At 42.3% G+C, this 23,264-nt stretch overlaps 1 protein-coding gene across 1 annotated transcript in view; it reads right to left on the bottom strand.

Moving 5' to 3' along the window:
* LOC106601145 (BAI1-associated protein 3) overlaps positions 1 to 22,917 on the bottom strand; it is a 35,802-nt gene extending 12,885 nt beyond the window's left edge. Inside the window, exons 1-6 of the mRNA XM_045715073.1 lie at positions 22,647 to 22,917; positions 16,409 to 16,561; positions 3,455 to 3,542; positions 2,095 to 2,178; positions 1,683 to 1,790; positions 804 to 863 (exon numbers count right to left, since the gene is read on the bottom strand). Coding sequence (XP_045571029.1) covers positions 804 to 863; positions 1,683 to 1,790; positions 2,095 to 2,178; positions 3,455 to 3,542; positions 16,409 to 16,554 — 486 coding nt within the window. The 5' untranslated portion in view covers positions 16,555 to 16,561; positions 22,647 to 22,917. The remainder of the gene's footprint in view (positions 1 to 803; positions 864 to 1,682; positions 1,791 to 2,094; positions 2,179 to 3,454; positions 3,543 to 16,408; positions 16,562 to 22,646) is intronic.
* Positions 22,918 to 23,264: the final 347 nt, after the last annotated feature.

Genomic DNA, 23,264 nt, shown 5'->3' with positions numbered 1-23,264 from the left:
CAATACACTCCATCAGCTCAGTCTCTCCGGGTACATAGGGCTGTTAGTGCTTTCCATGCATTTTACTTGAACCTTGTGAATGCAACGTGCTATACACTGAGTATAGCAAACATTAGGAACAACTTCCTAATATTGAGTTCCACCCCCCCACCCCCATTTTGCCCTCAGAACAGCCTCAATTCATCTGGGCATGGACTCTACAAGGTGTCGAAAGCGTTCCACAGGGATGCTGGCCCATGTTGACTCCAATGATTGCCACAGTTGTGTCAAGTTAGCTGGATGTCTTGATACACATGGCAAACTGTTGAGCATGAAAAACCCAGCAGCGTTTCAGTTCTTGACACAAACTGGTGCACCTGGCACCTACTACCATGCCCCATTCAAAAGCACTTAAATATTTTGTCTTGCCCATTCACCCTCTGAATGGCACACACACACAATTCAGTTCTCAATTGTCTCAAGGCTTCAAAATCCTTCTTTAACATGTCTCCTCCCCTTCATCTACACTGATTGAATTGAATTTAACAAGTGATATCAATATGGATCATAGTTTTCACCTGGATTCACCTGGTCAGTCTATGTCATGGAAAGAGCAGTTTTGTAAACTCAGTGTATATCTAAACACAAAAGAAAGGCACATTAAATGGTGCAGACTTGAAGATCCTCACAGTGACAACTCAGTGGTGCTATCTTGTTCATACAGCTTACATGGCCTGTGTCTGCGGATGGGAAATACAGGAAGTGACAGGAGAGGAGACAGGAGATGGAAATTGACAAGATGGGAGTGGAACAAAGCATCTCACCTTGGATTCTTGGACTCTCTGCAGAATGATGTCATGTTCCTCCTGACCCATATCAAATACCTAGGAGAGGGACGACAGTGGAAAAGGGTGCTCTTTGCAAGAGAGCCTCATAGGTCTGTGAGCATATTTGCAATACATATCCAACTATACTCCTACCTGAATTTTGACCCCGTACGTTTATAAATCAAAGCTTAACTATTAAACTATTTGAAACAATAATACATCTCTTGAAACAAGCATTACATCCCTTGCCAATGATTTGTGTTCTCATAAGCCCGATCCAAGATGGCTGTACAGGTTCAATCTCACTATCTTCAAAAGGCCAAAGAGAACCAGGGGTCACTTAAAAGCATGGGGACATGTGCCCTGGTCCACCACCTCAAGCAGAGAGCGACAGAGGAAGCAAGGATGCAGCTTTGGAGTGACAGAGTCTGAATGGATGTAATATTACAGCTGAACATCAACACTCAGTGGGCCTGGGCTTAGATGTTTAATCAGGTCTAAGCCAAAGCACATCCTACAGATGTCTCAAAGCAAACATGGCTCTCTACCGCCAGACTGAACCTCTAGGATCAGTTGGTGAGGACAGAGATTAGAGGAGGGGTTTACAACAGGAGTCACATGACAAGACAATCGGATTTCTGCTGTTGTTTTCTAGGACAGTAATTATTTCAGCTTACTTGGCTCTTTCTGGTCTTGTCTATTTTATTAGTCAGTATTTGAAGTGTAAATTACAGCACACTAGGGTGCGTTCATAAGTGTGTGTGTGCTTATGTGTATGAGAGTAAGTGTTTGTTGGTCTCTGCCGTGTGTGTGTGAGAGTTTGGCCAGGTGGGCTGTTCAGTAAACGGATTTAGTCGATCAAAAGAGTGTGCGAACCTTCAGCAGATAACTGAAGATGTCGCCTTCATTGGTGATGTACTCTGGCGAGGGCACGCCCACCCTGTTGACTACCGTGTAAACGGCCTCTTCATACAGGAGGTCCAGCTGGAAGAAAACAACCTTAGTGAATGCCTTAACCACCGTTTTTCTTTCTTAAAGCAGGGTCACTGCTAAATGAGAGGTGGGAAACACGTTTCTGTCAATAAAATAATGTGACCTTACTGTAGCTAACAATGTGTGAGGTTTACGCAACAGTGTAGCTAGCTACAGTCATGTGAGGATAGAGGCAAACTGGGTTAAGGACACTAGATTCTAGTTGGGGAGCTAGATATGAGAAAAGGCCAATAAGTAAAATACCCCTCCATCGCTAGAGCTGAATGTTCTACCCTAGGGAGCCCAGGCTACTCACCTCTCTCCTGCTGGACCGCTCTGGAATGAAGGCCTGGTCTACGTGCTCTGCTGGTGGTGCGGCTGTGTTACCTTCCCCTTTGCACTGCGGAGACACACAGAGAGATAACTTTAAACCTCAGAGTCACACACTCTCCCTTAAGCAGGCTCCATCACCATGACTGCTTCAATAAGGCTTGGAAAGGGTTGTGAGGTTAAGTCACAATGAGCTGTTATCGCCAACCAAACACTTTCGTTTTCAATCGCGGCACACAATCAGACAGAGGCGATGACTGCATCATTGATTTTCTTTTTGTTCCCCTTTCACCACTTTAAAACCTGAAGAGGCTGGAAAACAAGTGGTCTCAGATAAACATCTTAATAGCGCCCCATTCAGTCCCAGTCTCTTTCCTCTTGTGTGGGAAGTGAGGGGGTAGAGAGCCATGGAGAGCAGCTTCTTGTGACAGCTGAGCCTCCAGCCTTTTGAGCGGCCTTCTCAACCTTGTCCGTCTGTCCCCTCAGAACACAGAGTTAAGAACGTACCGTAAGCTAGCTCCACAAATAGCTTGAAATGTACCAGACCGATGGATCCAGTCGGTACCTTTTGGCTGGTTCAACCCATTGGAACGTTGTTAAGGAGGGCGGCCATGTGTGTTGCGAAGCAGAGGATCGCTGGTTCGAGCCCAGTGTGGGGCAGTCGGACAGTGGAGGAAGCTAAGCTGTTAGCAGCACATTGACCCCAGTTACATAGGCATAGCAGAGAGGACCGGCGAGAGCAAAGTATGTGTATACTACCCAAGACCTTTCCTCTATAGTCTCCTTAAAAAATGTTATTTTTATTTCAAGGAACTTCCTGCTTAAAGCCCCCATGCAGTCTTTTTTATTTTATTTTTAAATCATCACTGCATGTCTAAAAAATCCCTGTGTGTGGTTACTTCATGAAAATAACTCAAAATGTACATTTTATCATTGCTCAGTCTGATTGTGTGGGCGTGTTGATACAAATGTAAATATATTTATATGCACAGCCCTGATTGGCAGATAGGATCGTCTAGACTCTCGTGCCTACCCCTTCAAAGTAAGAGGATACATATGCAAATAAAAGATGACTGGTCATTGGTCAGAATAATCAGATCAGATTGTGATGGGATGTCATGCTGGGGGCCAAAAACTCCATCCCACCTGAACAGGCTGAAATTCCAGTCGTTTTTTGTTATTCGTTTTTTAAAGCGCCAACACTAAAAGGGAATTATCATACTTTTCACAATTTCAGACTATTATTTCAACCTCATCGCATGGAAATATCTTCTTTTTTTTACAAGAAAATTGCGTTTTTGACTGCACTGCCCCTTTAAATAAACATAAGGAGGTTTAGGGTTTACCTCAGCCTGGGCAGCACACAGCAGATTCTCTTGTTTCTGGAGGATGCCATTCATACGCACAAAGAACTCTCCATTCCCCTCAGACAGCCTGTAAAACATACAGAGGGATAACACTGTCAATTAAATTCTCATTTGACACATTCTGTGAATTTTCTGTTAAGATTATAGAAACAAAACTGTCCTAAAGGGTCTATATAGAGAAACGCTTTCTTAACCCCTCAGTAAAGACTGTTACTCACAGATGCTTCTATCGTCCTTAGTAAATGTGGATTAGCTTTATTATGCTTGGTTTCCATTTAGCAAAAGACTAAAGGAGACTTAATGCTGAGCTGTCAATCACAACCAGCAACACATATAGTAGAGTATCATGAACAAGCTGTTATATTATATATGATTCAGTACCCCAGGTCTTTCACTTGACTAGACAGACATTCCTTCCTGCAGCAACACATCTGAGGGGAATTGTCTGTTATTATACAACGGGTGGGTCTAATCCTGAATGCTGATTGGTTAAAAGCGCATTCCAGACGGTGTCTATTCCACAAATTACCACCGGCTAAATCTATGACGTTAAAATGCCTATTTATTCTGTTCCACCTGACTGCGCAGCCCACTGTCTCATCAGCCCAGGCAGGGAAATTACACACTTGATCTCCACTATAAAAAGCATCTAGACATTATCTCACATTTCTTCTGGACTAACATTTAGTTTTCAACAGCGGAGATTTGTATAAACTTTACTGTCTGTCTCTCGAACATTTGCAACATTGTTTTAATGTTCAAATTCGATCTCCAACTGTCCCATAGTAATGAACGTGTATGGGTCGGGAGTCAGGACAAGAGAGAGAGGCAGGCAGCGTTTCTCAGCCTAAATCATGAATCAGCTGGCATAATTTTTTATGGATATATACAAAGAAATGTCAATTGAAAAAAGGTCAAACGAAATTAAGTACAGCTAGTTTGCAGTCTTTCCAGCTTCAGTTTCAAGTTATTGTGTTACTATAGCTGTGTTGTTGGCTAGCTCCTCTGAACAACAGTGTCCTAACGAGAGAGCAAATTTTCTATGCCAGCGAAACCGTGCCTCATTAGCTCATTGTTAAATGTCACTAGAAAACAGTATAAACAAATTGCTATTGTTATTCTGTCTGTACTGTTTGACGTGACTGTAAGTTAGTCGTAGTTGGCTAGCTAGCAAGCAAGGGATAAGAACGTTGCCAGCCAGTATGGCAATGGAACATTTAGAACGAACGACTGGGTCGCGTCCATAGATACAGAACAAAAAGACAATGACTGGGTCGCATCTCCGACAACCGAACCAATAGAATGAAGGACTAGCCGGTTTGGGTAGCAACCCTAGATTTGTTTCGGGACTATATCCTGTGGAAGGATGAAATAGTATGAATAAATTCATCAAAATAAAGTTTTTAATGAAAATATGTCAATCACTATTTGAATATGCTGGGAACCCCTTGTATAAAAGTGATAATGCCCTCGAAGCCGGTGGTTGGAGGATATATTGGCACAGTTTGCCAGCCCCCGACTTAGTCTCGGGTCTAACAGCACCCGTGACAATATATCCTCCAAATAACGGCTTCACTGGCATTATCACTTAAATAACGTGTGTCTGGGAACTTATGGTAGCCTAAGACAAGTATAAACAGACAGTGGATAGAAGGTGAGAAAGCAGCCCATCCAGTGGTGAATCATTCAATAAGAATCATCTCACTGCACTACACTTAAGGTCCTTGGGAGTTGCTGTGCTCCCTTGAGTAATAGCAAAAATATGAATCTCAACAAAGATTCAAAGCCACCCTACCATGTCTGCCGTAGAACATTATTCTATTCCAGGGAAGATACAAAATACATTCGATTTTTTCTCTCTCTGAGCTGGTGTACTCCTGGACTCCTGCCACTTGCTAATTTCATAGCCCCAGTCGCCATGGTGATGGAGGCACATTCGTGGCGGAGGGATTCACTGGCACAGCTGAACACCTTGGGAATACCCCCCTCTCCACCTCCCCAGACTAGAGGAGTGTTCTGGAATGAGTTGTGTGGCAGAGCACCAGGAGCAACAATACAGGCCTGACACCTCCACCCCACCCCCCTGCCCCCTACCTGTCTCCTAGCCCAGACCCCCTGTCTCATTATGCAGAGAGAAGACAGAGGAGCTGTCCACATGGCCCCCTCTCAGTCACACGCCTTTATTAGCGCTGCCTGTCACATCACAGCGGGTGCGTGGCAGTCTGGTGGCAGTCTGGTGGCAGCCGACACAGCGCCCACTGATCTCCCCATGCATTGCATTCCACGCCCCTGTCTGAGACAGTGTCTCCTGGGAGCAGGAGGTAGAGGGTGGTAACACTCCTGATTATTTATGGCCAGGGTACGTTTAGTGCGGGTCGAGGATGACAGAGGAATGAGGATGTCTGTCTGTCTTTACAATGGAAGCTTGACAGGATCCCCAAAGAGCTAAAATAACTCATTTCTGTAGAAATCTAATTAATGAGCATGAAAAACATTCCTTCAATACAGTGACAGAATTCAAGGTACAGATATTTTATTTATGTTGCAAAATGGTAGTCTTGTAACATGTCAGCCCTATTAAATAGGTACTTTCATATCTGATAGCTAGCCTGACATTTTTGTGAAGCAGCATGAAGGCATGCCAAGCTTGTCTGCTTTGTTAACAGGTTGGTTACATCATGAGTCATATGGTGATTAAAAAGGTTATTTGAGTCTATCAACATTTAACACTATGTATCCAAAACAAGACTTTGGCTCAGTGTTCAGTGTACCAGCGGCACCTTTCGCTTTTAACCTTTGTAAGTGTATTTTCTGACGTCTGGATTCTCTTTGAAGATTTGTATGATTAAGAAAAACCCACAATCACAAATTATAGGGGTCTGTGTGAGTCAGTCAATCTCTTTCTCTCTCCCTCTCGGTCTCCCTCCTTCCCTCTATCTCTCACACACACACACACACACACACACACACACACACACACACACACACACACACACACACACACACACACACACACACACACACACACACACACACACTTTTATGTTGCTAGGAAACAGCTTCTTCCAATACAGTTTATTATTAATATTCCATTTTATTTTGAATATTTATTCAAAATCTTTGCTCATGTTTTGCTGTCTAAAAGGTAAATTATGAGATGAAACAGGCAAATAGACATGCAGACTCAGACGAACATATACAGATTCATACAGAGGAATACTTCATGTGTTTGGGTGTATGCTGAAACATGACATAAAAAAACTAAACAATTTTACAAAATAAATGTTTTCTCTTACATTTATCTTACATAGCCTGTGTCCCCATATGAATAGATATCATGAGGGTTATGAGGATGCAGCATCAAAGCTTCAGAAAGTATTTCCCAAAACACCACATAGAGGATGTTTGCTAGGTGTGAGTGTTCTGGTCTTTTTTGCATTCTTTAATATTAATGATAATGAATTAAGAAATTAAATGTTCTTGAGAATTAAAATCCCTCTAATGGTGTTACAAATCAATGAGCTTGGAATAATTTGGTAATGCCTGAATAATGATGGCTCGTGTTTAAGGTGAAGACAGGACTTTGAAAAGAGCAAGTCCCAGTCATCAGAAAATACAATCACCCTCAGGAAATGTCTGTCTATTGGTTAATAATCTCCTCTTCAGGGTACATTTCCCCACTGGGGATTTACAGTACTTCCTACATGTGACGTCTCTTTATGTACGACTAACATATAATGACTTCCTTTCATCCATGGATGAGAACCTACATTGTGATTATTTAGTTCTGACTGAAGAAACAACTGCTTATAATCTTTTCCCCCCATGTATGTTTGTCTCTGACCTGGAACTGACGTTACGTCAGACGCCCATCTGGGTAATTTACACCCTGGGTCGTCTACACTGGGCCGGGCACTGGTGCTTTAGCCATGCCTCATTTTCATCCTTGGTATTAATGAGCGTCAGTGTGGATCATAGGTGTCGGCTCTCTCTCTATCCCTCTCTATGGGTAATGAAGGACACAAACAGGCTTTCATGCAACCTAATGATGAGCATCCAGCGGCTCAGTCAGACTTCACTCAGGGTTCTCTCTAGCAGTCTTCAGTGGAAGACGATGACCATGGTTGCTACCTGCCTGGCAGAGGAAGACAAGTCTCTATTTCCTTCCTCCATCTCCCTCTACCTCCTCCTTCTTCTCTCCAAGTGGTGATAGAGTGAGTGATCATTTAGAGCCATCATGGTGACACAGGGGCCAGATCTAATTATAATCTCTCTCGTTGCAGTCCAGGTAGGTACAAAATGATGGATGGATGGAGAATGTCACATTTTCAGTGCAAATCAATGGGCCAGATTTATGTTATACTGATCCAATTCATCTCCCATAACTGGGTTGATAAAAGGGAGACCGGGGTTGATTGTCACATGTATTTTTTACTTGTGTGTATTTCTCAACACCAGTACTGTTAAGGTGTCAGCAAGCCTCGGTCAAACCGAACGAGTGTGCTCGCATACTCCCTTAAAAGACCTTTGCTTGAAAAACTTGAAAAGAAAAAACGGCAATAGTACTGTTTGTCCATCTTGAGACGCCGTAGCCAGTATACACTTCCTCAAAATAACTCAAGAAATGTGTCATAAATGTTTCATTTTTGTTGAGATTTTAGATCTAAGATGTTCAATGCAGTATTTCTCAAGTGAAACAATTTGCATGAAAGCGAGTCCTCTCTCGTTGAATGACAACAAACACTTCATTGAAGAATCCCTACTGTTGACCAATCGCTGGGAAAGGGACGTAGACTTAGGCTACCGACTTTGGCTTGCCTCGAGAGACATTTTTGTGTGCACGATCAGCCCCCCAAAAAACTTGCCGATGACCAAATGAACAAAACATCACAAAATGTCTTTTTTATGCCGTGAGAATACCATATGACATTTTAAGTAAATGTGTGTGTGTGTAAGCATGTGTTTGCACACGCATGTGTGCGTGTGTGGGTGTGTGACAGAAAATATATTTGTGAAAGAGAGGCAATGAAGGAAGCTAAAAGCACAACAACAACAAAAAAGCACAAAAGTGCTTGAGATGTATTATAGTGGAGTTGATAATGACAACCAACCCCCTAACCCCCCCAATGTAAATCAGACAGACTTTTCACATTTTGTTATGTAACAGCTTTATTCTAAAATTGATTACATCGTTTTTTCCCCGCATCAATCTATACACAATATCCCATAATGACAAAGCAAAACAGGTTATTAGAAATTGTTGCTAATTTATTTGAAAAATTATAATAATGAAATATCATATTTAGATAAGTACACTGTGTGCACAATTATTAGGCAAGTTGTATGTTTGAGGATTAATTTTATTATTGAACAACTACAGCGCTCTCGGTCAATCCAAAATGTTAATAAACCTCAAACCTGAATATTTAAGAAAGTAAAAGTGAGGTTTTGGCTTTCTTTGGAGAATATCTGTGTGCGCAGAATTATTAAGCAACTAAATGAAAAACGAAAAGTTCCCCATCTCACTTGTTTATTTTCATCTGTTAAAGTGAGAATAATTAACAAACAACTCAAAATGTATAAATAAACATTTCTGACATTTAAAAAAAAAAATCTGTGACCAATATAGCCACCCTTCTTTTCAATAACAGTCATAAGCCTTCCATCCATGGAGTCTGTCAGTTTCTTGATCTGTTGACAATCAACTTTTTGTGCAGCAGCAACCACAGCCTCCCAGACACTGGTCAGAGAGGTGTACTGTTTTCCTTCACCGTAAATCCTCCGTTTAAGAAGGGACCACAAGTTCTCAATAGGGTTTAGGTCAGGTGAGGAAGGAGGCCATGTCATTATTCTTTCATCTTTAAGGCCTTTACTGGCTAGCCACGCAGTGGAGTACTTCGATGCATGCGATGGAGCATTGTCCTGCATAAAAATCATGGTCTTCTTGAAAGATGCAGACTTTTTCCTGTACCACTGCTTGAAGAAAGTGTCTTCTAAAAACTGGCAGTAGGTTTGGGAGTTGAGTTTGAGTCCATCTTCAACCCGAAAAGGTCCAACTAGCTCATCTTTAATAATACCCCCCCATACCAGTACCCCACCTCCACCTTGCTGGCGTCTGAGTCGAAGTGGAGCCCCGTGCCCGTTACTGATCCAGCCACGGGCCCATCCATCTGGTCCGTCAAGAGTCACTCTCATCTCATCAGTCCATAAAACCTTTGAAAAATCTATCTTCAGATATTTCTTGTCTTGTCTTGACGTTTCAACTTATGTGTCTTGTTCAGTGGTGGTTGGGTTTCAGCCTTCCTTACCTTGGCCATGTCTCTGAGCACTGAACACCTTGTACTTCTGGGCAGGTAGGTTGCAGTTCTGGAATATGACAGCACTGGAGGATAATGGGTTCCTGGTAGCTTCATGTTTGATTCTTCTCAAATCTTTGGCAGTTAATTTGCGTCTTTTTTTCTCAACACGGTTCTTGCGACCCTGTTGACTATTTGCAACAAAACGTTTGATGGTTCTGTGATCACGCCCCAATATCTTAGCAATTTCAAGAGTGCTGCATTCCTCTGAAATACTTTTTAAAATTTTTGACTTTTCAGAGTCATTTAAATCAATTTTTTGGCCCATTTTGCCTGAGGAAAAGAAGCTGCCTAATAATTATACACACCTTGATATAGGGTGTTGATCTCCTTAGGCCACACCTTCCCGCATTACACAAATACACATCACCTGATATGCTTAAATCCAATAAGCATTCCAGTTTATACAGCTTGGAGTTGGGAAATATGCATAATAGTGATGATACGGTCAAAATACTGACTTGCCTAATAATTGTGCACACAGTGTATTCAGACCCTTTACTCAGTAAGTACTTTGTTCAAGCAACTTTGGCAGCAATTACAGCCTCGAGTCTTCTTGGGTATGACACTACAAGTTTGGCACACCTGTATTTGGGGAGTTTCTCCCATTCTTCTCTGCAGATCCTCTCAAGCTCTGTCAGTTTGGATGGGGAACATTGCTCCACAGCTTTTTTCAGGTCTCTCTTCAATCAGGTCCATTCTGGGCTCTGGCTGGGCTACTCAAGGACATTCAGAGATTTGTCCTGAAGCCACTCCTGCATTGTCTTGGCTGTGTGCTTAGGGTTGTTGTCCTGTTGGAAGGTGAACCTTCGCCCAAGTCTGAGGTCCAGAGCGCTCTGGAGCAGGTTTTCATCAAGGATCTCTCTGTACTTTGCACCGTTCATCTTTCCCTCGATCCTGACTAGCCTCCCAGACACTGCCGCTGAAAAACATCCCCACAGCATGATGCTGCCACCACCATGCTTCACCGTAGGGATTGTGCCAGGTTTCCTCCAGACATGATGCTTGGCATTCAGGCCAAAGAGCTTAATCTTTGTTTCATCAGACCAGAGAATCTTGTTTCTCATGGTCTGAGAGTCTTTAGGTGCCTTTTGGCAAACTCCAAGCGGGCTGTCATGTGCCTTTTACTGAGGAGTGGCTTCAGTCTGACCACTCTACCATAAAGGCTTGACTGGTAGAGTGCTGCAGAGATGGTTGTCCTTCTGGAAGGTTCCCCCATCACCACAGAATAACTCTAGAGCTCTGTCAGAGTGACCATCAGGTTCTTGGTCATCTCCTTCACCAAGGCCTTTCTCCCCCGATTGCTCAGTTTGGCCGGGCGGCCAGCTCTAGGAAGAGTCTTGATGGTTCCAAACTTCTTCCATTTAAGAATGATGGAGGTCACTGTGTTCTTGGGAACCTTCAATCCTGCAGCCATTTTTGGTACCTTTCCCCTGTGTCTCGACACAATCCTGTCTCGGACGTCTACGGACAATTCCCTCAACCTCATCGCTTGGTTTTTGCTCTGACATTCACTGTCAACTGTTGGACCTTATATAGACAGGTGTGTGCCTTTCCAGAACACGTCCAATCAATTGAATATACCACAGGGGGACTCCAATGAAGTTGTAGAAACATCTTAAGGATGATCAATGGAAACAGGACGCACTTGAGCTCAATTTCGTCTCATAGCAAAGGGTCTGAATACTTATGTAAATATGTTCAGTTTAAAAAAAATCATAAATTAGCAAAAATGTCTAAAAACCGGTTTTGCTTTGTCATTATGGGGTATTGAGTGTAGATTGATGAGGAACACATTTAATTTGATCAATTTTAGAATAAGGCTGTAACGTAACAAAATGTGGAAAAAGTCAATGGGTCAGAATACTTTCCGAATGCACTGTATGTAGATAGGTAGATAGGTAGATACAGTTGAAGTTGTAAGTTTACATACACCTTAACCAAATACATTTAAACTCAGTTTTTCACAATTCCTGACATTTTATCCTAGTAAAAATTCCCTGTCTTAGGTCAGTTAGGATCACCACTTTATTTTAAGAATGTAAAATGTCAGAATTATAGTAGAGAGAATGATTTATTTCAGCTTTTATTTCTTTCATCACATTCCCAGTGGGTCAGAAGTTTACATACACTCAATTAGTATTTGTTAGCATGGCCTTTAAATTGTTTAATTTTGGTCAAATGTTTCGGGAAGCCCTCCACAAGCTTCCCACAATAAGTTGGGTGAATTATGGCCCATTCCTCCTGATAGAGCTGGTGTAACTGAGTCAGGTTTGTAGGCCTCCTTGCTCGCATATGCCTTTTCAGTTCTGCCCACACATTTTCTACGGGATTAAGGTCAGGGCTTTGTGATGGCCACTCCAATACCTTGACTTTGTTGTCCTTAAGCCATTTTGCCAAAACTTTGGAAGTATGCTTGAGGTCATTGTCCATTTGGAAGACCCATTTGCGACCAAGCTTTAACTTCCTGACTGATGTCTTGAGATGTTGCTTCAATATATCCACATAATTTTCCATCCTCATAATGTCATCTATTTTGTGAAGTGCACCAGTACCTCCTGCAGCAAAGAACCCCCACAACATGATGCTGCCACCCCCGTGCTTCACGGTTGGGATGGTGTTCTTCGGCTTGCAAGCCTCCCCCTTTTTCCTCCAAACATAACGATGGTCATTATTGCCAAACAGTTCTATTTTTGTTTCATCAGACCAGAGGACATTTCTCCAAAAAGTACGATCTTTGTCCCCATGTGCAGTTGCAAACCGTAGTCTGGCTTTTTTATGGCGATTTTGGAGCAGTGGCTTCTTCCTTGCTGAGTGGCCTTTCAAGTTATGTCAATACAGGACTTGTTTTACTGTGGATATAGATACTTTTGTACCTGTTTCTTCCAGCATCTTCACAAGGTCTTTTGCTGTTGTTCTGGGATTGATTTGCGCTTTTTGCACCAAAGTACGTTCATCTTTAGGAGACAGAATGCGTCTCCTTCCTGAGCGGTATGACGGCTGCGTGGTCCCATGGTGTTTATACTACTTTTTGTACAGATGAACATGGTACCTTTTGGCGTTTGGAAATTGCTCCCAATGATGAACCAGACTTGTGGAGGTCTACATTTCTTTTCTGAGGTCTTGGCTGATGTCTATTGATTTTCCCATGATGTCAAGCAATGAGGCACGGAGTTTGAAGGTAGGCCTTGAAATACATCCACAGGTACACCTTCAATTGACTCAAATGATGTCAATTAGCCTATCAGAAGCTTCTAAAGCCATGACATCATTTTCTGTAATTTTCCAAGCTGTTTAAAGGCACAGTTAACTTAGTGTATGTAAACTTCTGACCCACTGGAACTGTGATAGAGTGAATTATAAATTAAATAATCTGTCTGTAAACAATTGTTGGAAAAAATGACTTGTGTCATGCACAAACTAGATGTCCTAACCAACTTGCCAAAACTATAGTTTGTTAATTAACAAGAAATTTGTGGAGTGGTTGAAAAACGAGTTTCAATGACTCCAACCTAAGTGTATGTAAACTTCCGACTTCAACTGTAGATAGATAGGTAGATAGGTAGTGCATTTACTATCTTCAAAGATGACACAAAAAACAGACATAGTCGGCCTAGGCTACTAGGCATATTACACATATAACACAACAAAACAAAAGACAGGACGACATTGTCATCACCTAGAGCATTGCATACAGACATCATGTTTTCTATTGGTCGATCATTAGCCAACTTTTTACATTCTTTTTAAATGACGTTATGGTCGACATGGCTTTGAGTTGCTGTGGTAGTTTGTTCCACTCAACAGCGCCAGTATATAAAAAGGTGTTCTTCCCAAATAGACTCTTACATGTAAAAACGAGTTAAGATGCGAGATACCACATGGCTTGACCTAGAAACGTTTACAAAAAAGCACCAATATATATACGTTTTGATTTTACCTATGAAAAACACATGAATTCCCCTCACCTCAATGTTTCATTATGCTGACACAAATTGACCAGGTATATGAGTTATTTTATAAAATTCATACATCACACCCTTAAAAATATTACATTGGGAGTAATTAGCACTGTGACAACCAACTCATGATACAATCAACTCCTGAGACAACCAACCCGTGATACGACCAACGCCTGAAACAACCAACCCGTGATACAACCAACGCCTGAGACAACCCACCTCAGACAACCCACCTCAGACAACCCACCCCTGAAACAACCATTTTCTGAGACAACCCACTCCTGAGACAACCCACCCCTGAGACAACCCACCCCTGAGACAAACCCACCCCTGAGACAAACCTACCCCTGAGACAAACCCACCCCTGAGACAAACCTACCCCTGAGACAAACCCACCCCTGAGACAAACCTACCTCTGAGACAAACCTACCTCTGAGACAAACCCACCCCTGAGACAAACCCACCCCTGAGACAAACCCACCCCTGAGACAAACCTACCTCTGAGACAAACCTACCTCTGAGACAAACCTACCTCTGAGACAAACCTACCTCTGAGACAAACCCACCCCTGAGACAACCCACCCCTGAGACAAACCCACCCCTGAGACAAACCCACCCCTGAGACAAACCCACCCCTGAGACAAACCTACCCCTGAGACAAACCTACCTCTGAGACAAACCCACCCCTGAGACAACCCCACCCCTGAGACAACCCCACCCCTGAGACAAACCTACCTCTGAGACAACCCCACCCCTGAGACAAACCTACCTCTGAGACAACCCACCCCTGAGACAACCCACCCCGAGACAATCAACTCCTGATACAACCAACGCCTGAGACAACCCACCTCAGACAACCCACCTCAGACAACCCACCTCAGACAACCCACCCCTGAAACAACCAACGCCTGAAACAACCCACCCCTGAGACAAACCTACCCCTGAGACAACCCACCCCTGAGACAACCCACCCCTGAGACAACCCACCCAAATCTCCCCTGTGTATCAATAGTGTTGGGTCACTGTAGCGCCTCAAGTCTTTTAAAGAGCCAGTGTTTAATAATTCAACAGATCAAAGTAATAATTACAAAAGGTTCTGCTCAGAGCATCACAGGTGTTTTTCTGCCTCGCAAATAAAATAGGCGCCGTCATTAACAATCTAGCTGTTCATATTTTAGGAGCAGGCTGTAACAAACAGACGTTGTTGGGTTGCTATAGAAACCTCAAGGTTCACATGCCCATTAGTTTTGGATTTGACATTTAGCTGAAGAGGAATCAAAACAGAAGACTCGCGCCAAAGGATGACTGGAAAAACTATTGATTTATTCACCTGCGCCTGTCAATTCTGCTGTGGCCTATTCATCTGCCAATATCCTTAGGATGACAGCTCATCACAACCATCTCAGTTTGGGGTTAATCAATCAAATAAATGTGTTAATAAATAACATAAGACAATTCTGTTGACACGTCTTGGATTAATTTGGTTCGTTCTTTTTCGATAAAAGTTATGAAAAGTTCTAGAGTTATATATTAAAGATAAATGATATACCATTTAAGTATTTCTAAGTGTTGTTCCTCCCAAAAGCAATGTTCCCCGTTCACTGAGTGTCTGACTGTGCATGTAGCTGTTGGTATTTTGGGATGTTTGATATCTCCTTGGGGAAGACCTGCCTGATCGAGGCATTTTAGAAACAGGTCCCATCTCTGGAGTAGAGGAGAGGGACACATTAAACATATTGGGTTTGTCCAGAATATTTATAGTCCCCAGCACCAGACTAGGCCTTCTTCTCAGAGACAGAGGAACCTTTCCTTCATCCAGTCTGAATGTTCCTGTGTGTAGCTGTATCTGTCATACTGACTTTCTCCCTGGCTAACCATCAATGCCCCTCTCTCCACTCAAGCCATACCAGAGACTGACTGCCTTTTCAAACTGGTTATAAGGCTGACTAGAGACAGCTTTCGCTTTCCATTTTTTTAATTACTTTCTTTGCAAGCGCTTTGAGATTCTATGTCGTAATGAAAAGTGCTATATTATTATTATTACCTGAGTGAGTGAGTGAGTGAGTGAGTGAGTGAGTGAGTGAGTGAGTGAGTGAGTGAGTGAGTGAGTGAGTGAGTGAGTGAGTGAGTGAGTGAGTGAGTGAGTGTGTGAGTGTGTGAGTGAGTGAGTATCCATGTTTACATACATGTGTGCGATTATAACTGCTGTTGCTTCTGTGTGCCACTGAGCCTCACCCGTGAGGTAGCAGGTCAGGGCAGTGTGTGAGACTCACCCATGAGGTAGTTGGTCAGGGCAGTGTGTGAGACTCACCCATGAGGTAGTTGGTCAGGGCAGTGTGTGAGACTCACCCATGAGGTAACTGGTCAGGGCAGAGTGTGAGACTCACCCGTGAGGTAGTTGGTCAGGGCAGTGTGTGAGACTCACCCATGAGGTAGTTGGTCAGGGCAGTGTGTGAGACTCACCTGTGAGGTAGTTGGTCAGGGCAGAGTGTGAGACTCACCCATGAGGTAACTGGTCAGGGCAGTGTGTGAGACTCACCCGTGAGGTAACTGGTCAGGGCAGTGTGTGAGACTCACCCGTGAGGTAGTTGGTCAGGGCAGTGTGTGAGACTCACCCATGAGGTAGTTGGTCAGGGCAGTGTGTGACGGGGATGCTGCTGGCTGCTGAGGCTGCTGGCTCCCTCCTCCCCCTCAGAGACTGGCTCCTCTGCACCTGCCTCAGAACACTGCTCTTCAGGTCCAGCAACGTCGTCATGCTCATTCACTACCTGGGGTCACAAGGAGAATAATTCACATGAACATGAACCTAAAACAAGTGTCAGGTTGCACAACAATGTTCAGTACATGTCTGAAAATCCTTGTAATTGTTTATCCCAGTGTTTATTTGAACTATAGTTGGATATACAGTATCTACCACAGATGTGATATATCCACTTGAGGAGCTTCCCTTTGGCTACACATAAACACAGGGCTAATCACAGTAATCACACCCTCTTAACTCAATTATACTCAACCCATGGCAGAAGGTACGTGCTATTTCTGTCCAAAGCTGACTGATATCGTATGCTGGTTGATTTCATCATAGACTTGCTGGTTGGCCACTGTTGTGACAAGCCTACCTGCAATAACTCTCATTAAAGCAATGCTCCCTCAAATCCTCCTCCACCGACCCCCATCTACTGTAGCAGAGAGAAGTGCTGCTAAGATAGAAGTATGATCATCACAGACGTCTAATTCATCCCTGACTTTGTTCTTAAGGGTTCTAGTTAAACTGTGATACGATATGAGATTTCTAAAGAACAAGGCCATCGTTAGGTTCCACCTCAGTGAGTATGAGTCACTCTCCAGCCTCTGCCAGCTTGTATAGTGGCTGACACCAGTAGACGCAGTAACAGTACAATGTAGAGGTAGAGAAAAAACTAAAAGGCACTAAAAGACAAGAAATGACATGGATACAAGAGAGAGGGTTTGATTGATGGCAAAGTTTTTTTCAGGGGACAGATAGACACTCTTTTCATCAGCTGACAGCAAATGTCTTTCTTTTGTCACATCTCTGAGGGAAGAGGAAGAGAGACAGACTGGCAGCTCTGTGTCCTGCTTTCTCTCAAACAGTGAAAGTGACACATTAAATAACACAGCTAGCTAGACAATATATTTGTAATAGGAATTAACTCAATGTAACTGGTCGAGACAGAGAGTGCGCTTGCCTCGTACTTTTCGTTAGAATGTCAATAGTATCATCGATGTAGGTAGTCATATGTCTATGATGCCACCAGTGAGGAAGGTTTTGGATTGCAGTGCCCCTTGGATATGGGTCAAAAGAGTTACTGCCTATGAATGAAGTGGGTTTGAATCTCATGCCACTATTTCCTATACAGTGACAGCATAGTTAAACCCACATGATAAGAAGTACTGTTTTCATTTCTCATTTTCATTTCTCAGGGAGGCTTTTGTGAGAGAGATTAGTTCATATATTTGCCATCTGTGTGCACCATTTCATGTTTCCCCAAGGTCACTAGACACCTGATGCTGTTTTAACAGAGCAAAGTACTAACACCAGATACCTGCTTGTGTCTCAGATCCAATACATGTCTGTTAGGTATACACTTGCAGCTCTGACTGGTGACAGTTAGCAAAGCATCACAGTCATGGAGAAGCCTTCTCCCAGGTGAGCAGCTCATTTCAATTAGACGTGGCTGGCCTCCCAACTGGATATCACTCTGTCCCAGTCATCAAGTCCCAGTGACAAAAAACGCGTCAACGTGCCAAGGAAACACTCACAGCCAAGTGAATATCACTCACTCTCACACTCTCACTCTCACTCTCACACATCACAGGTGCCCGGACCTTAACAGGGACTGACGGCGATGCTCAACACTGTATTTCTCCTGTGAGAAGCCAGCGAGCACCGGCAGCAAAAGGCTCCTTGCTGTTAGGGGATGGAGGGGTCTCTATGGTAACGGTGGAGGGCGAGAAAAGGGTTGGTAAATCCAGGTAGACAGAATTCTACCGAGGCAGGCTGCATAAATAATCACTTGATGTTATTATATCAGTCTTCCCCTGGCCAGGCTAGCTTACCAAACCACAGCACCAATGAGGCAAAAGTGGGTCCCGATCCCACCTGGATTCTCATCTCCGTATTCAGGGAGGCTAAAGGACTGCAAATGCCCCATCATCAGACTCCCAGAGAGCCAGAATGACACAGTTCTTTCCAAAGCCAATTGTGATGAAGATAAAAAATGGATTTATGACTCATATCTATAAAAGAAATCTCCCATTCCGTCGCTGGGGACTCATCCTGCTGCTGATGTCATTACCATCCTTATAGATTGGTTAACCTACTGGTATCTATCAAATGACATCAGCCAGCCTAGACTGCTGCTGTAAAGTGTATCCATCAGTGGGACCCTGGAGTCTCACAGCAAGCTTTCTTGATCTCATTTCTTCAGGATTGAGTGAACAGATTCTGCCATGATATCATATTCAAAATAGAGGGCAGGCATTTTTAGAAAATGTCATTTGAATGCCGTTGTTATCAATTAGTCCACAAGTGTTATCTATTTAGCCATGTTTGGTGATGGTCCTGCCAGTCCCTCAGAATACAGATTGTTTAAATGATCTTCTTTGGTCCTATGGGAGATCTACTTGATTATGTGCATGGGCTGTACTGTATATGGCCTACTGTGTGTGCGTGTGTGTGTGTGCGTGTGTGCGTGTGTGTGTGTGTGTGTGTGTGTGTGTGTGTGTGTGTGTGTGTTTTTTTTCTCTAATCCAATTGTATTTTCCACAGTTGTAATTTCTCAATATTATTGTGGTTTTGGGACATACTGAAAATTATAATTAAATAATAAAGATATCCACATGTTGACCTTCAGCTTTGTCAAAATGTAATTACATTCAAAGACACACAAAAACAACATCATTATGGAACAAACCCAATTAACAACTATCTATTTGATTGATGAATCCTTTGTGCATGGGCCAAACAAGTGGTCACTCAGGCCCACAGACTGAAACCTGTGTGAATAGCTCATCACAGATAATCAGGGGGTAAAGGACCTTATTGATTTAACAAGGGCTCACCTATGTCCAACACAAACATAACAGCTATACTAGAGTCCTGGGAATTGTGACATGGCAGACAGAAGCTGTTGGGCTGGGAGCTCCACATCAAGCCTTTAAGGCTCTTGTTGAACATGGAGAGAAAATTCCTCACATGGAATGGGGAGACATAGCTACAGTATCATTGGGATCTGTGTGCATGTCTAGATAGATAAAGGCTCTGATCTCCTCCAGGCTTTGGCAGAACCACCGGATGACAATCAGAGGTTCCACGGTAGCAGCTTATTCTCAGCAGCCCCTGCACAGCCAATCTTGGGAGTGATCAGCGGGCGCTCAATTCAGGCTTGACATAAGACTGACACTTTGCATCTGAGATCGATAGGCAGTGAATATTCCTCAGTGTTGGTGGGAAAGAGTCTGGGAGCTGTTTTACAGCATGGGTAGTCTTTCTGTGCTAGTTAGGCTATACAAAGCCACAACCTGGCAACACAGCAGAAGCTACTTAGAGAGCCACATGAACAAGGGCATACCGCAGGGAGCAACAATTCTCTATTCAATGAGAATGAACTTTTAGGACTATTCTCTGAATACACTGGGTACATGCAATGCATTACATGATATGTAAAACAATACAGACTGGTTATGTTATGTAGATAAGGAAGGTCTCCTCTCTATGCTACTCAACTCAACTCTCAATACAAACACAACCTCAAACACAACACAATATCAACCATGGTGACTATGACAGGATATTCATTATTATATGAAACGTTGCATGATGGTGAAGGTAAATGCTTATGAGCTCGATCCTTTACAAAACCATGATCCTGTGTGAAGTGACAAATGAATGATTCACAGTGTGTTCGTCTCTCTTTAGAAAAAATGACCAGGGAACCCTTCAACCAACATAATACGGCCTGGATCCTTAGAATCATGGTCATAAGTAGGCCTACTATAAGGGCCAAATTGACATACGGACACATCAAAATGAAGTTAACCTCTCACTCAACATTTTCACAAGTTGCTCGTTGGATGTTTAAGGAGAGAGAGAGGGGTGTGGGGAATAGACAGGGTTAGCCAGTGTTTTTATAGCACCAGTAGTGCTGAGAGAGTGACTCATAGGGCTAGACTCTAGAATCAAGTAGTCTCTAACCTGCAACAGAAGGCTTTCTCAAAGCTCTGAGGGAAGAAACTGTACCACACAGACAGATTTAAACTGTCAATCGATAAGAGAATGGAATTTATTTTATAGCCATAGATGTAACCATAGATGTGGGACCAACCATTCAAGTGACTGTTGTGTTTAGAATGATCTCTCCGCGACAGCGATTTCTAATCAACCGTGTTTTTCATATCTCAAACTGAAGTGACCGTTACAGAACCAAGCAATCAAACAATCACATGTCACAATACATTAGGCATAACCCAAAAATAACAGCACTATCAAACTGTGTGCTAATGTGCAGACATAACATGCCTATACTGTAATTGTTCTCTTTGTATAAGACTGAGAGACCTATTTTCTCAAGAGAACTCATAGTTGGCTGGGTAGAGTCCCTCTCTCCCTCCATCCTTCATCCCTCTACAAGGGGGACATCTAAGAATTATGTGAAACAAAATGGTAAAAGAAAATCGGATTCAGCGTTTTCTGTCTTTTGGGACTTTACGATGTGTGTCCAGAGGCACATTTTGTTAAATTATTTTGATTAGTGTAATATGATGCAGGATTAATTACAGGCTATGAGGCTATTCATGTAGGAGAGGCAAAATTCAGTGGAGGAAATAATATTTTCTTCACTGAAAGCATCCACTGGGTACATGATGTTGAAATGTAATTCATTATTTAAACTCTAAGTGATTACTTTCTAGGTGCAGTGGAAATAAAACAACACCTGTCTGAGTTATTTGTCTCCTTAAGATACTTAACGAGCTCCTTCTAAGTGAACACTTAGGACCCCGCTTGTTTTTGTTTACCTCTAAAGAGCTTCATTCAAAAAAGGAAATCATATTCCTGCAATCTGCATTACAGTCATTCACCTCTTTGGTACATGCAAATCGTCTGAGTGCAGAGCGTATTGCCACAAAGACCAGACTGATTATGCATCAACCCTCTTCATTGAAATTCACAAATGAGGGCCAATATCGCACAATTATTGGAGAGAGAGCATCGGTACTTTCAGAAGTACTGTTAAAAGTTAAAAGGGAGGTTACCAGGAGTGATTGCTATAATGAACACACCAACCATCCCTACATCAGGTTAGTCAGTTTCCAAGACAACTGCATGATATATACACAAGAAAGGTTCCCTTCGCGAATACATCCCTCATGCAGAAAACTATGCCCCATGACAATTTAGCAGGACTGGATGATTGGGGAAAAGTATGCTCTACAAAGGATTCTGATTGTACAGTAATGAAGATTTGTTGAGAGCACTATAAGTGTAACTATGCAGTTATTATTAATTCACACATCTAGCCTTTAAGTGAAAATAATAATTGATAGACATACTTGAGTACTTAAAAAAAAGGTGTGTGCATCTCTGCCTGTCTGTTTCTTAAATTATTTCGACATACCAAATAAGAGCTTTAGTTCAGCAAGGTTGGGTTGCCTTGACCCATGCAGGGAACAGGTTGCAGCTTTTCAAAACGTATCATTGACATGAACAACTAAGATGGAACAATAGGATGAAATCCTTTGAAACAAGCACATGCAGAGTGCATGTTAGAGAACACAAGATCCTCTGAAAGATAGTCGACTAATTATAGCCTACAACTAAATGACTGAATAATATATTTGTGCGTACCATTAGACAACATCTTGTTGAGGAAATGAAATCACCTGTTCTACTTTTTTTCTGGTCAATAATCAACCAACAGATCAACCAAAAGCATCATGAATAACTAGGATTTCATTTTAAAACAGAAATTAATATTACTGGATTCTGAGGGGATGGATAAACAACTTTTTCTTAGAATAATAAACTTAAAGGGGGACTCGCATATAAGTGTCAACAAAACGACATTCATACACATAAGCTTTACCATGGCATAAAATATTTATCTGTCAACTTATTAAAATATTGGTTGATTATGCACGCAAGTTGGTTACAATTAAAATCAACAGGTATGAAAACAATGAAATGTCCCCTCCAAAATGTTCACATATTGAAACAGCACACAATCAATAATGCAAAGTGCTCTTTTCATCTTTTAAACAGACATGGAATAGAGATGGTATACGTGCAACTAAATTAAGTTGAAATGCTGTAGATAAAGAAAAAATAATGCTCACCTGTAGCTTTCTCATTCACAGTTGCGATGTGCGTATGTTTTTGCTTGCGTCTCTGAGTTCGTGTTGTAGCACAACAAAATCGACGGAAAATACGTGTTTGTCTCTTTAAGATAGGAGATAGTCATCGGCCGCAATAAACGTTAATTAATTTTATTTGATCACAAACAAACGCTCTCATTTTTCCTGGAGATGTTTTCTTCTTCACTCATGCTATACCGGTGGTCTCCATATATAGTCACAGGAAGTCAAGGCACACTTTCCCCGCCTCGGGCTGTTGCGGAGGGATGTAAGAAATACGCTCTGTGAAGAAGAGGGTAGATCCACATGTCACATTTAGCTAGCTCTACCTGTGTCTTCTGTCATAATCATCTGCTATAGCTTAAAAAAGATACAATAATAAAGAATATTTGTGTTCAGCCAACTACACCAGCATTAACACAACAGGTTATTGTTTATTTGGTACAGGGAACAGTTGATGGAATATGTACCTGAAGTCAAACATTATCAAGTCAACCTGTAAACGGGCCATATTTGGCCTGCAAGTGGTTTTATTATTAGACATAAAAGACTGTAAAACACCAGGAAATCAACTCCAAGTGATTTAAATTTTGGAAATCT

This window comes from Salmo salar, chromosome ssa03, assembly GCF_905237065.1.
Source record: "Salmo salar chromosome ssa03, Ssal_v3.1, whole genome shotgun sequence".
NCBI classification, from domain to species: Eukaryota; Metazoa; Chordata; class Actinopteri; order Salmoniformes; family Salmonidae; genus Salmo; species Salmo salar.
The sequence above is the reverse complement of the archived record's forward strand: the minus strand, read 5'-3'. Positions and strand labels throughout refer to the sequence as shown.